The sequence below is a fragment of the Octopus bimaculoides genome, chromosome 2 (genome assembly GCF_001194135.2).
Source record: "Octopus bimaculoides isolate UCB-OBI-ISO-001 chromosome 2, ASM119413v2, whole genome shotgun sequence".
In the NCBI taxonomy this organism is placed as follows: Eukaryota; Metazoa; Mollusca; class Cephalopoda; order Octopoda; family Octopodidae; genus Octopus; species Octopus bimaculoides.
In genome coordinates, this window is record NC_068982.1 from 28,079,810 (window position 1) to 28,090,792 (window position 10,983).

Consider the following 10,983-nt stretch of genomic DNA (forward strand, 5'->3'; position numbering starts at 1 on the left):
TTTTCATCTACCAAATTCACTCACAAAGATTTGGTTGGCCTAAAGTTTTGCCCATGGTGCCACACAATAGGAACAAACCAGGATCCACGTAGTTGGGAAGCAAACTTATTACACACACTCATGCTTCTACTTATTAGCAATAAACAGCACTAAAATAAGTGTGCAGTAAAGAGTAAGAATAAAGTTTCAAGTGGAGTTAAGTATGCTCCCAGTTAAAGCTATTCGCTTCCATCTCAATTCACTATGTCAAGCCTCTTGACAATAGAGGAAGAACAGAACAATGACTGTCTATAATTCTTAAGCTTTCAATGTATCTGGAGATCACAAGGAACCATTCTGGTGTATCATGCATCAAATACTATGGAAACTATAATGTATGAATAACTAACCAGCATTATAACAATAGCAAGCTGTATCATCAGCCATAGTCTATTTTGAATGCCATTATTTTCATAAATAAAAAGTTAGTGATAAAAAGAATAAAACAAAAAAACATTAAGTAATTTTAATTAACGTAGAAATTGTCACTGCCATTGGCATCATAATCATGTGTTTCCATCATAGAAAGCTTTGGCTTCAGGTCTTCTTGCATTGCTCAGCACAAAGTGCAGCAGCTTTCTTCACTGAGTTTAGTTGGCTACTACTCTTGTACAGTGGAGGCGCAATGGCCCAGTGGTTAGGGCAGCAGACTTGCAGTCATAGGATCGCGGTTTCGATTCCCAGACCGGGCGTTGTGAGTGTTTATTGAGCGAAAACACCTAAAAGCTCCACGAGGCTCCAGCAGGGGATGGTGGCGAACCCTGCTGTACTCTTTCACCACAACTTTCTCACTTTTTCTTCCTGTTTCTGTTGTACCTGTATTTCAAAGGGCCAGCCTTGTCACACTGTGTCACGCTGAATATCCCCGAGAACTACGTTAAGGGTACACGTGTCTGTGGAGTGCTCAGCCACTTGCACGTTAATTTCACGAGCAGGCTGTTCCGTTGATCGGATCAACTGGGACCCTCGACATCGTAAGCGACGGAGTGCCAACAACAACAACAACTCTTGTACATCCATTCTATGCAATGCTGACTATTTTCAGGTCATCTTGAAATGTCTGTTGCCAAATGGCCTGTCCTTTTTATGCTTGCTGACAGGTGGCACTCAAGAATCGAGTACATTTGCAACATACATTTCCTTTTTCCTTGAATCTGTGTCATATTGTCTCATCTATAAGGCAACATGATACAGAATCAAGGGAAAGGCTTGTTATCAGGCCTTAAATAACCTCATCACTTCTTTCTATGTCTTACTTGGTCTAATTCTAGTATGCCAAACTTCCACTGTCAACCCAGAGCACTTTTCAGCTACCGAGTATCTCATTTAATTGTATTACATATTCAATACAAGTTCAATTGCCTCTTCCTGACCTTGAACTTTTTCAGCAGCTCTCTGACTAGATACAATCACATGAGTTACTAAATCTATTACTTTATGCCAATACAGTCAGGATTTGGATTGGAATCTAATTTCAAATGCTTAGGAAAGAATATTTTTTTGTTTTTATTTGTAGGGTCTGGAGGAAAGAGTAGGCCTTGTGGCCTCTGCAAGTACTCTGAAACCGGTGAGATTGATGCCAAGTTAACACCTGTGAGGAAAACGTGAGCAGGGAGATTACAGACAACCATGTTCCGGGGATGAAGAACTGAGCATAGTTGTTAGTGTGAGGCCTGGCTGGAGTGAAGGGAGAGGAGGTTTGAACATGGTAAATTTAATCCAAGGAGGTGAAATGACTGGGTGGAGAGTGCCTGAATGGCAGAGATGTGAGATCCACCAGTCTTGAAGAACAGAGACTATTTTAGTAGCCGTAGAATATCTGATGATGATATTGGTTACGGGAGCCAGGTCAAGCGGCCCTGGCACTGACCACATTCAGATGGTGCTTTTTACATGCCACCAGCACAGTAGCCAGTCAGGCGGACTTGGCATTAATAACGTTCGGTGCTTTTTTTTGACATGTACAATTAATAAACTTAACTTAATGTAAGGTAAATTAAAAACTTCCATTAAAACCTGTATTGACAGAGGATGTTAGTAAAGAAATGATGAGAAGCAGAATATAAGTACTGAATGTGAAAAATCTGCTTCGTTCATACAATATCCATTGTTTCTCCAAACTTGCCAAAACTGTATATCAATCAGCCTCACTTAGACCAATAAGGTGCACAATCTTTTTACCTTCCAGCATCCCTGCTTCATAATGATTTGTAATATCCTTCTTCCCCAGAATTACACTCCTTTAGAGATCTTTTTCTATCAATACTTTCACCACTGACCATTTCAATAGTCCAAATGGCATTGAAATCTCTTAATCTGGGATTTGCTCCTGAATTTAGATGTGTCTATAATTTATTACAAGTACTGCTTCTATCAAGGCTATCACACACACACACACACAATAAATAAATAAATAAACAATGGAAAACAAGAAAAGAATGATTAAATTATGAGTTGACCATAACACCACTTAAAAATAATACAATGCAAAAGTACTATATGAAACTAACTTCACCAAAATTCATTCTGTTACCAAGCTTCCTTATCTCTGTTAGTCCAAGACGCTCTTTCATTTTTCTTGCTCTGTAAAATAAATATGTAAAACATTTGATAACAATACAGGGAAAGAGAAAATGGTTTCAGTTAGAAGACAGAGTGTAAGATTGAAGAATTTATAATTCAGTCTTTAAACGGACAAATTAACATGCTTTTCAGAATTTGTTTGACTTTAGTTTTCTTTATAATTTAATTTTAAAATATTGTTTTACATTCACTTTTTAATAATAATATCAGCATGGTAATGGCAATTTATGTTTTTCTATATTCATATTTTGCAAGAGAACTGGTGGAGTTAGTGGTCTTGTAACAAGATGGTCTTCCAACTGTAAACTACACAACCAGTTGGAATCTTTTTCTTTTACCTCTTTGAATGCTTTTAACCCTCTAGTTCTTAAACCAGTCATATCCAGCTGAAAATATTCTACCTGTTCCATATCAAAACTGGCCACATCTAGCCTTCCACACGTACCTGACAATGTCATACAAACCATAAACAATCACATCATTGAAATCTCAAAGATATGAGATAATGAATGATTAATTTAAAACAAAGTGAGTGAAAATGTGTTACTTGTAACAGAGTAATCTGAATGCTAAAAGGTTAATCTCTGGACTGCAGCCATGCTGGGACAGTCATCATCATCATCGTTTAACGTCTGCTTTCTATGCTGGTATGGGTTGGACGGTTTGACTGAGCCAGATGGCTGCACCAGGGTCCAATCTGATCTGGCAGAGTTTCTACAGCTGGATGCCCTTCCTAATGCCAACCACTCCAAGAGTGTAGTGGGTGCTTTTACGTGACACTGGCACGAGGGCCAGTCAGGTGGTACTGGCAACAACCACGCTCAATGGGTTTTTTTTTTACGTGCCACCTGCACAGCAGCCAGTCCAGCAGCACTGGCAACGACCTTTTTGTATTCATGTTTTCAATTCAAGATACAATATGAACTAAGTGTTTCTTACATCAATTATGATACTATGGGTAGAGAGGAAGGCAAGTTGAGACGTTCAAACCTTTTCCAAGGACAATAGTGATGTAGCTTAAATAATATGAACCCTGCCTGCCAAATACTGAGACAGTTATAGTTCACTTGGCTGTTGACTTCTTTTACAACAGAGTAGAAAATAACAGACAAAATATAATTTTTATAATAATGTTTGACACAATACATCAGAAATACAGGTACTGAACCTCTTATCTGGAATCCAGAAATCTGGATATTTTTGAAACTGGTTAGCTTTGAATTTTGTGGGCTGTAGTAATTCACCTATATATTATACGTGGTATTGTATTCTATATTTTAAGAGTTTTAAGAATTTTAAGAGGCTTAATAAAGATCAAACAAACTCTGCTTTAGAAATGTATTAATTTGTATGCTATACAATTTTGTTATTTACTTTACGTTGTTTATTTTATATTTTCGGTATATATTTAGCCTGTGACCAGAAATTCAGACCACCTCTGGTTTCAAGGCTGCCGGATAAGAGGTTCAGTACCTTTATTGAGACACAGAACAAATGACAAAACATCTTATGGCATTTGGTTATGTCCCTTTGTGCTTTGGATGATATCTCACTCATAGCATCCGATCAATTTTAAGATTTCAAGCAACTTCCCTCAATTTTTATAATGGTATCATCCATAAATCATAACTACCTTCATATAAATTGTCAAATCTTTTATGTTAAGTATAGTAACATACAGTAGTAATTAACAAGCTCGACCATGGCTTTCACTGCGTCATTTTGAAATGTGTACATATTTATTTTAGGCAGACCACATACTGATTTAAAGCTTTAGTGTTCAGTTTTACTCTGTCAAATGCTAAACTCAGTGGTGGCTCGTAGATAAAATTAGTTGGAGTGCTGCTTCAGAAAATTTTTAGCCTTTGTTTTAATACTGTGTAAAAGGAAACAAACAGATAAAAAGAAAATTCACACATAAACTTGAATGGTTTGCATTTTAGTCACTGCCAGGTAGTGTGTTTAATTTGTACACTGAACGCCACCATGAATTACCCCTTGTTTTTCAAAAATCCCCACTAAATCACAAAATAAGGTGGTGGGGAAATATGCCCTATTTTCCAAATCCTGGCAGCAACACTGAAGCTGGAAGTAGGATAATAATCTAATTCTACATTTTATCACATTCAAGAATATAAACAGGTTTTTAAGCACAACACACATGGAATCAAAAAGAAACACTACCTTCCACCCAGCACTGTCATTCACGCAGTGCTCTCTCTCCCTTGTGTGAAGCTTCCTATCTCGGACATGTGAGCATGCGCACAACAGCCAAACACCGTGTCACTGGAACTGTGAAGCGCAGTTCTATACAGGGATTTTTGTATTTTTCTCATAAACTAGGAGATGGCTACTGACATTAAGCTTAAGAATTGTATAATGTACAAGTATAAAGAAAGAATTAAAGAAAACAAGGACGCATTATATTGAATGTTATCAACAATATCGAGTGGAAATAGTGGGTGCTGCAGTTCCTATACACGAGCTGCCACTGGTAATACTTATTTATTCAGTGTTTTGAATTAATTATGCATTATCTTATAGCTTTGAGATTTTAATGATGCAATTGTTCATTTTTAGAACAACATTGTAGGGTAGAGGTGGGAGGCCAGATCTGACCAGTTAGAACATAAAAGCAGGTAGAGTATTTGGGCTTGATATGGAGGATTTGTATGCTGAAGGGTTAAAACCTTGGTCACGTGGCACTTGCAAATATTTCCACTTCTTTATCTTGAATCTTGGCATGAAAATCAAATATGGTACTCCTGGTTTTAAGAAGATATTTGCAAATTTAAATGGAAACCTTTTGGCTTCCACAGTATATAAATGTGAATTGATTAGTATAAATGATGACGAGTGCAGTTAGCAACCACAGAGATTTTCATAGAATTTTACAGATATTAACTCAATTCTTTAATTAAATCTATTTCAAATTTGAAAGTAGGAATTACACTTCAAAGGGATTATCAATTTTCCTTCTTAATCACCCTGCCCAGATTCCCACAAAATTGTTGTATGTATGTAAATGTTTTTTACCTGCGACCACCACGTTTCTTGCGAGGGGGATCAATGGGTGCCGGTAATGGCTTGACATGTTTATATTTGTGAGGTTCCATCAACTTGTCTAATTTGTGCTCAATTTCTGCTTTGAGAGTTTCTCCAACATGACCATCTTGACTTTCATGGAAGCTATCAACACGTGCAGCCAAAGTACTTTTGGCAGCAACAAACTTAGCTGCAGTTTTTCTTAAATCCTAGTGAAAGAAATCGAATTTTTTAAAATGAATGTATCAATTTGAAGATTTAGTAAATGAAAAAGAATATCAAACCACTGTGACATTTCTTTGTTCTTTATATACAACATCATCATTTAACATCTGTTTTACCATGCTGGCATGGGTTGGATGGTTTGACAGGAGCTGGCAAGACCAAATTCCATAGTCTGTTTTGGAATGGTTTCTATAGCTGAATGCCCTTTTTAATGCCAATCACTTTACAGAGTGTACTGGGTGCCTTTTACATAACATCAATACTTTTTATGTGGCACCATTATTGTGCTTTTTACTTGGCACCATCAGCAGTGCTTCTTTTTATGTGGCACTAACAGCAGTGCTTTTTATGTGGCACCAACACCAGGGCTTTTTTATGTGGTACCAGAATCAGTGTTTCTTATGTGGCACCATTATCAGTGTTTTTTACGTGACACCATCACCAGTACTTTTTACATGGCACCAGCACCATCTTAATTTGTGTATCAAATAAGAAGATTTTATGAAAATTCAAAAGGAAACTTACTAGTGGTGTTTTGGTGCAAATTTCACATTGATAAATAAAGCCTGTATGAGGCATTATAGCAGCAGTGGAGAAACCAGAGAGAGTTTTTTTCTGTGCACCAAGAACTAAGAGATTACAGGCTGGCATTTTTGAGAGGTTCGTTAAGCCACCAGCAACACCTGTAAAATGTAAAAATTTAAAAGCTTAAGAAATTAAATGTTTAATTGAAATATTTTAACAGTGTTATCTGAAAAGAAACATGTTTCTAATGTGGTAGAGTGACAAGAAAAATACCAGAGGCATTATTGTAAAAGAATGTATTTTGTACAATAAATTTCTGATTTTGGAGTTTGTGCTTATATTAGAAAGATTTAAACAAACAATTATGGAATCTAATGACTATTTAATAGTTCTTAACGTTTTTACTATCAACATGTCTAGACTGTCCCTGGCTCTATGATATGAATTTCCTATTACTGCAGAAACCAGTTATATCAACTGAAAATTTCATTACATTGAATAGCAGAAAACAGTTTTATATACCAAGCTATCTTTTGTTGAGGAATGTCATGTTTGAAATTATTTTTTACTCTTTTACTTGTTTCAGTCATTTGACTGTGGCCATGCTGGAGCACTGCCTTCAGTTGAGCAAATCGACCCCAGGACTTATTCTTTGTAAGCCTAGTACTTATTCTATCGGTCTCTTTTGCCAAACCACTAAGTTACGGGGGTTGTAAACACACCAGCATTGGTTGTCAAGCGATGTTGGGGGGACAAACACAGACACACATATATACAACGGGCTTCTTTCTGTTTCCGCCTACCAAATCCACTCACAAGGCTTTGGTCGGCCCAAGGATACAGTAGAAGACACTTGCCTAAGGTGCCACGCAGTGGGACTGAACCCGGAACCATGTGGTTGGTAAGCAAGCTACTTACCACACAGCCACCTCAAATTTATTTAGGCAATGTAACTTGCAGAAAATACCAATACTATTTTTTGATAGATATTTGACATCTTTACTGGAATAACCATGAAATTTAATTTCACAGTAAAATGGTTAAAGTGATCTAAATTAGAACCTTCCATTAAAATTACATGTTAATTTATATTCCAAACACCAGCATAATAACAACAGAGATTTTGATAATTTTTTTATTATTTTCAAAATTAATTGAAAAAACAAGCAGTGTATCAACATAAATATGGTAATGAATGGGATAAATTCAGTTTTCAATTTTCCTAAGAAATATTGAAAAATTGTATAAATGAATCAACAGAATCAAATTAGGATCAAATTTCAATAAAAAGAACCAAGCAGTAGTGAAATCACTACACAGGAAAAGAGACAAAAAATTCATTCTCATTGTCACAACTTTTCCTGTTGGCATGGATCAGATGAAACATTTTGAGGCAAATTTTCAACAACTGGAGACTCTTCCTGTCAATCTCTGAACTCTTTGCAATTAAAGTAATATTTCCCTTAGTCCTTGAAATAATGACTAGCTCAAAGGCTAGACATGTTTTCTGGACAGATTGCAAACAATGGTACTATGTATGGTGACCACACTCATGCACACATCCAAATTTATGGATACATGACAAACCTTTTAAATTTTCCATCTAACAATTCCACTTACAAGGCATTGGTCAACCTGAAACCATAGTAGATGACATGCTTACAGTGTCATGCAATGGAACTGAACCCTACACCATGTAGTTGCAAAGTGAAATCTTCAACTAAACAAGTGACTTCAAATTTCAGTACATATAAACAATCATGTCCCAGGTAGGTCGTTTGGTTTAGTTATTTGCAGGTACTTTTAAAGAAAGTTGGTTGCTTAACTTGTGCCAATTAATCATTACATAGTTATTGTTGTTGCTTAGACCCAGGTCTGCCTTGATTGTGCAGACCAAGGCATTCCAGCCATAACAATTCTCTTGTTTTTAGGCAGTTTATCTTGATCAGCATTATCTGTGTCTTATCATTATTTAAGAAAAAAAGGATGTGATATGAGAAAGAAATGGCTACTTTTTCTAGCAGATTGTGCAACCACATAGAGGCTCTCTCAATAGACTGACAAAGACACAAAAGTATAGGTTTATATGATGGTATACAAAGCACCATAGTTTATTCCATGTGATGTCTAATACAAAAGAGGCTGACTGAGCTTACAGCCTGAATAGACTCTAATACAGTAGAAATGTTTAAAGGTGAGATGTAATTCATTAAGTTCAAGTTTTCCAAATAAATGGAAAAACAAAAGAAAGATTTTCATAGTTTGAGAGAAAGAAAACTGTGTTTTCAGTAGTGTATTAATTTTTTGAGTTCAAAAACTGCCAAAGTCAACTTTGCCTTTCATCCTTTTGGGGGCTACAAAAGTACCAGCTAAGCATTAGGTTTGATGCTATTGACCACCCACTTGAAACGTTTCAGGCCTTGGGCCAAAAGTAGAAGAATCATTTAGATCAGGAAAGAAAGACAGTGCCATATCATTTGCAAGTCTTCCCAGACTGTTAAGGTTATCTACTTGCAGAAATTGCAAAATGAAAAGAAAAATTCTTACCCATCAATTTAGCAGCTATTGAGGCACCTACAATTGTAGAGATGTTGGGTGCAATAAAGCTCATCCGAGACTCTACATAGTGGAAAATACGCTGTTTGTAGTCATTCAAGTCAATAGCCTAGCAGATAAAAAGTTTAAAAAAAAAAATATTCAAACCTCATATTTGTAAGTATCACAAAAAACTGACAATGAGACAAAAAATATCACTTAAACTACATACACAACAAACAAATTACATGTAAATAATTACACAAAATAATCATCATCATTATCGTTGTTTTAACGATTGTTTTTCAATGCTTGAATGCGACTGAGTTTGTCGAGACAAATTTTCTACAGCCAAATGCATTTCCAGGCCCTAACCCTCACCCGTTTCCAAGTAAGGTAATATTTACCCCATGACCAGACATGTTTTCACAGAGTAATGAAAATGAATGACACTGCTTGTATAATAATGACTATCATTTACAACTATCTTGCGATGTCAAGGCAAGGAGACACAAACACATATATATACATGTATGGCAGGCTTCTTTCAGTTTCTGTTTAAGAAATTCACTCACTACGATTTGGTGATAGTAGAAGACACTTGTCAAAGGTGCTACAAGTTGGACTGAACTTGAACCTATGTGGTTCGGAAGCAAACTTCTTAACCACACAGCCACTCTATAAATGAGATACTGATGAGAATAGTTTTATGGTACAGTAGCATTTTGCAGAATTTAAAATTAAGCAAAGTATAGTGCTCAGAGTGCTTCCAACAATTTTATACATCAAATGGATAAAAAAAAAAGACAATAAAAGTTAGGCTTACAGATTCTAATTTACATAACCCAGTTGTCCAATAAGACAATGGAATAGTACATATAAAGTGTTGATTAAGTATTAAGTATAATAGTTTAAGTAGCAGGTGTAAGTTCAATTCCTCGCTCAGTCAAGGATAAAGCATCTTTCTTGAGCCCTATAGACTCATAAGAGTCAGTTTCCAGGTTTCTGTGGTATACATACATCTACCCACTCGTTTTTGCCAACTGAGTGGGCTGGAGTAATGTGACATGAAGTGTTTTACTCAAGAACACAATGCAATGCCCAGTCCAGGAATTGAAAGCACAATGTTATGATCATGAATCCAACAACCTTATCACAGGGCACATACCTTCACGAACATTATATACTCTGGTTTAAGTGGAATGAGCAAGAGACATCATAGATTGGACAGCAACTAATAGAAGAATGGACAATGGAAAGTGGGGTTAGATTTAATAGAGTTCAGTTTGAAATTCTAAGAATGCTACTGTACATACCAAGCACCTGAAGAAGTCTGAAGAATATAACAGCTGAACAGCTGTGGCTATAACAACCAAGATGAAGATAACCTCACGCTCCTGGCTTATTTTCATATGAACAGTGTGATTTTTTCCTTGGCTCTTGTTATGATAACAGATTGCAACACTGCAGTATACCCAGAATGTTTAATGTAAAAAATCTTCTTAGGAAAATCATTTGAATATCAGTCAACTATAGTAATAATCATTCTTTAGTGGATGCAGATCTAAAATATTTATTATGACTATTAATTATATGATACAACATAGTTATAGTTATATGATGTGACATAGTCATAATTATATGATACATCATAGAAATAATGCCATAATAATAATAATCAAAAAATCTATTTCATTGAAATAATAGAAAGAAATTAACTGGTTTACCATGTCACATGCTTCAATGACACGATCCATTTCTTCAACTGTTAATTCTGTCCTGCAATGAGACAGAGAGAGAGAAAGTGGGTAAAAAAAAAAAAAAAGATAAACTGTTTGCAAACATGAAAGGGTTAATAAGAATAATCTTAAAACCAAGGTGAATGAGTTGTTTCTAATCTTTTACTAGAATTTGGCACAGAACCAATATTTGCCTTGAGGATGACTGAATCATCATTATAGATGACTGACTCAGCCCAATCACACTAGTTTTTTTTATTGATTAGTGAAATGAATAACCAATGTCAACATT

The 10,983-nt window shown here is 35.8% G+C and overlaps 1 protein-coding gene across 1 annotated transcript in view; it reads right to left on the reverse strand.

The window, feature by feature from the left end:
• LOC106872744 (U4/U6 small nuclear ribonucleoprotein Prp31) overlaps positions 1-10,983 on the reverse strand; it is a 32,186-nt gene that overhangs the window by 8,942 nt on the left and 12,261 nt on the right. Inside the window, exons 7-11 of the mRNA XM_014919832.2 lie at positions 10,680-10,731; positions 8,965-9,082; positions 6,418-6,575; positions 5,659-5,876; positions 2,550-2,622 (exon numbers count right to left, since the gene is read on the reverse strand). Of these exons, the coding sequence (XP_014775318.1) occupies positions 2,550-2,622; positions 5,659-5,876; positions 6,418-6,575; positions 8,965-9,082; positions 10,680-10,731 (619 nt within the window). The remainder of the gene's footprint in view (positions 1-2,549; positions 2,623-5,658; positions 5,877-6,417; positions 6,576-8,964; positions 9,083-10,679; positions 10,732-10,983) is intronic.